Below are 2,698 nucleotides of genomic sequence, written 5' to 3' on the forward strand. Positions count from 1 at the left end.
CCTATATTTCATTTTTATTTAACTTTTCATTTTCCATGAACATGAAGGTATTATTTTATAGTTACAAAAGAGAGGTATTTAACATGCACTCTTTTTCTCCCTCCTAAAAGGCAGGCAATGCACAAATCTATTAAATTTGGGTTGAAAAATAGGTGGAATTGGCTTGGAAGTCACTGAAGCGGCCCATCTGGTTTAGCTGTATTGGACGAGAACCAGTTGACTGCTTAATTTGGCATCAGCTTGGGCCACTGGTGCTTTTATGCAACCTCAGGGAGAGAACTGAACTGTTCCATATCTGGAAAACTGAGATGGTACCATCCTGATATAGGTGGTCCAAGGGGAATAGTTTTGTATGATGTGGCAAATTAATGTTTGCAAAGAAAACGCCGTTCTGTTCTTCAAATGTTCTCAAAAATAGTTTGCCGAAACTAGACGGCCTTCCTGTCCAATTGCAAAAGAACTTTCAGTTCTCATTTATAAGTGAAACTTGAATCAAACGTGGATCAATAAGCCAAGCGTAACGGTGAGGATTTTGTTTAGATATTGATGTAAGCAAGCACATACATTTATATTCTAAATTCAGAATTTACTACTTGAGCCTAGTCAACTCCTTTTCACTATACAGCAATAGTTTATTTGTAACATGTTTATGTTCTTATTTTTCCTTTAGTCTAGGAACCACGAGCAGTCATGTATTCAATTTTGTACTGTTGCTTTGCACAAAGTCAAAATAATGCATATTCTGCCCTTCAACTATATTGCAATTATGGTTTTAATGGTATACACTACTTCCTCTCTGCCTAAACATAAAGATTCACAGTATATCGTTGGCACTTATTAAATATATAAGAAGCAGGGGCACCTGGGTGGTTCAGTCGGTTCAGCGTCAGACTTTGGCTCAGGTCATGATCTCGAGGTTCACGAGTTCGAGCCCCACATCAGTCTATCTGCTGTCAGCACGCAGAGCACACTTCGGATACTCTGTCCCTCTCTCTCTGCCCCTCCCCTGCTCACACTCTCTCTAAATAAATAAATAAATAAGAACCAAAGATTTTGGGGACCCTCCAGTCACATCTCCAGTTTTATAGTACCATTTCTCCTCCCTGAATTTTTGGTTCCCTTCATTTCCCTGTCACCAAGTTGTTTCATTTGCCGTAGCTTGAATAGCTGAGTAAGAAAAGAAATTTTTTGTCTTCCTTGGCACTGCCTACAGAGGTGGCAGCCATCTCCTATTTGGCATCATGGCTGCCCTCAGGCCTCTGGTGAAGCCCAAGATCACTAAAAAGTGGACCGAGAAGTTCATCAGGCACCAGCAAGACCGGTATGTCAACATTAAGTGCAACTGGTGGAAACCCAGAGGCATCGACAATTGGGTGAACAAAAGATTCAAGGGCCAGACCTTGATGCCCAACAGTGGTTATGAGAGCAACAAGAAGACAAAGCACATGCTGCCCAGTGGCTTCCGGAAGTTCCTAGTCCACGACGTTACGGAGCTCGAAGTGCTGCTGGTGCTCAACAGCTCTTCCTGCACAGAGGTAGCTCATCATGTCTCCTCCAAGAACCACAAAGCCTCTGTGGAAAGAGCAGCACTGCTGGCCATCAGAGTCACCAATACCGATGCCAGGCTGCCCAGGGAAGAAAATGGATAGACAGACAGCTTATGTGCACGTCGTGTTTGTGTTACTAAAATCATAAAACTATAAAAAGGCAATTGTTTGAAACTCTCACGGGGTCCTTACTCCAGCATACAAACACATTCACGCCTCTGCTATCTTATTTTTTTTTCAATATATGAAATTTATTGTCAAATTGGTTTCCATACAACACCCAGTGCTCATCCCAAAAGGTGCCCTCCTCAATACCCATCACCCACCCTCCCCTCCCTCCCACCCCCATCAACCCTCAGTTTGTTCTCAGTTTTTAAGAGTCTCTTATGCTTTGGCTCTCTCCCACTCTAACCTCTTTTTTTTTTTTTTTTCCTTCCGCTCCCCCATGGGTTTCTGTTAAGTTTCTCAGGATCCACATAAGAGTGAAACCATATGGTATCTGTCTTTCTCTGCCTGGCTTATTTCACTTAGCATCACACTCTCCAGTTCCATCCACGTTGCTACAAAGGGCCATATTTCGTTCTTTCTCATTGCCATGTAGTACTCCATTGTGTATATAAACCACAATTTCTTTATCCATTCATCAGTTGATGGACATTTAGGCTCTTTCCATCATTGGGCTATTGTTGAAAGTGCTGCTATGAACATTGGGGTACAAGTGCCCCTATGCATCAGTACTCCTGTATCCCTTGGGTAAATTCCTAGCAGTGCTATTGCTGGGTCATAGGGTAGGTCTATTTTTAATTTTCTGAGGAACGTCCACACTGCTTTCCAGAGTGGCTGCACCAATTTGCATTCCCACCAACAGTGCAAGAGGGTTCCCGTTTCTCCACATCCTCGCCAACATCTATAGTCTCCTGATTTGTTCCTTTTGGCCACTCTGACTGGTGTGAGGTGATATCTGAGTGTGGTTTTGATTTGTATTTCCCTGATAAGGAGCGACGTTGAGCATCTTTTCATGTGCCTGTTGGCCATCCGGATGTCTTCTTTAGAGAAGTGTCTATTCATGTTTTCTGCCCATTTCTTCACTGGGTTATTTGTTTTTCGGGTGTGGAGTTTGCCTCTGCTATCTTAAAACAGCACTACAACAA

The 2,698-nt window shown here is 42.7% G+C and overlaps 1 protein-coding gene across 1 annotated transcript; it reads left to right on the forward strand.

Annotated features, from left to right (window-relative positions):
* Positions 1-1,241: 1,241 nt before the first annotated feature.
* LOC124509627 (60S ribosomal protein L32-like) lies at positions 1,242-1,649 on the forward strand. Its single transcript, XM_047076348.1, has one exon. The coding sequence runs from the start codon at positions 1,242-1,244 to the stop codon at positions 1,647-1,649; it is 408 nt and encodes a 135-aa protein (XP_046932304.1).
* The last annotated feature ends 1,049 nt before the right edge of the window (positions 1,650-2,698 follow it).

This window comes from Lynx rufus, unplaced genomic scaffold (genome assembly GCF_022079265.1).
Source record: "Lynx rufus isolate CCGP_SWC_20201006 ecotype Redwood Valley unplaced genomic scaffold, mLynRuf1.p SCAF_14, whole genome shotgun sequence".
Lineage (NCBI taxonomy): Eukaryota > Metazoa > Chordata > Mammalia > Carnivora > Felidae > Lynx > Lynx rufus.

What these genes read in the sequence shown, in the direction of transcription:
- LOC124509627 (XM_047076348.1), top strand. Translation starts at nt 1,242, where the DNA reads ATGGCTGCCCTCAGGCCTCTGGTGAAGCCCAAGATCACTAAAAAGTGG.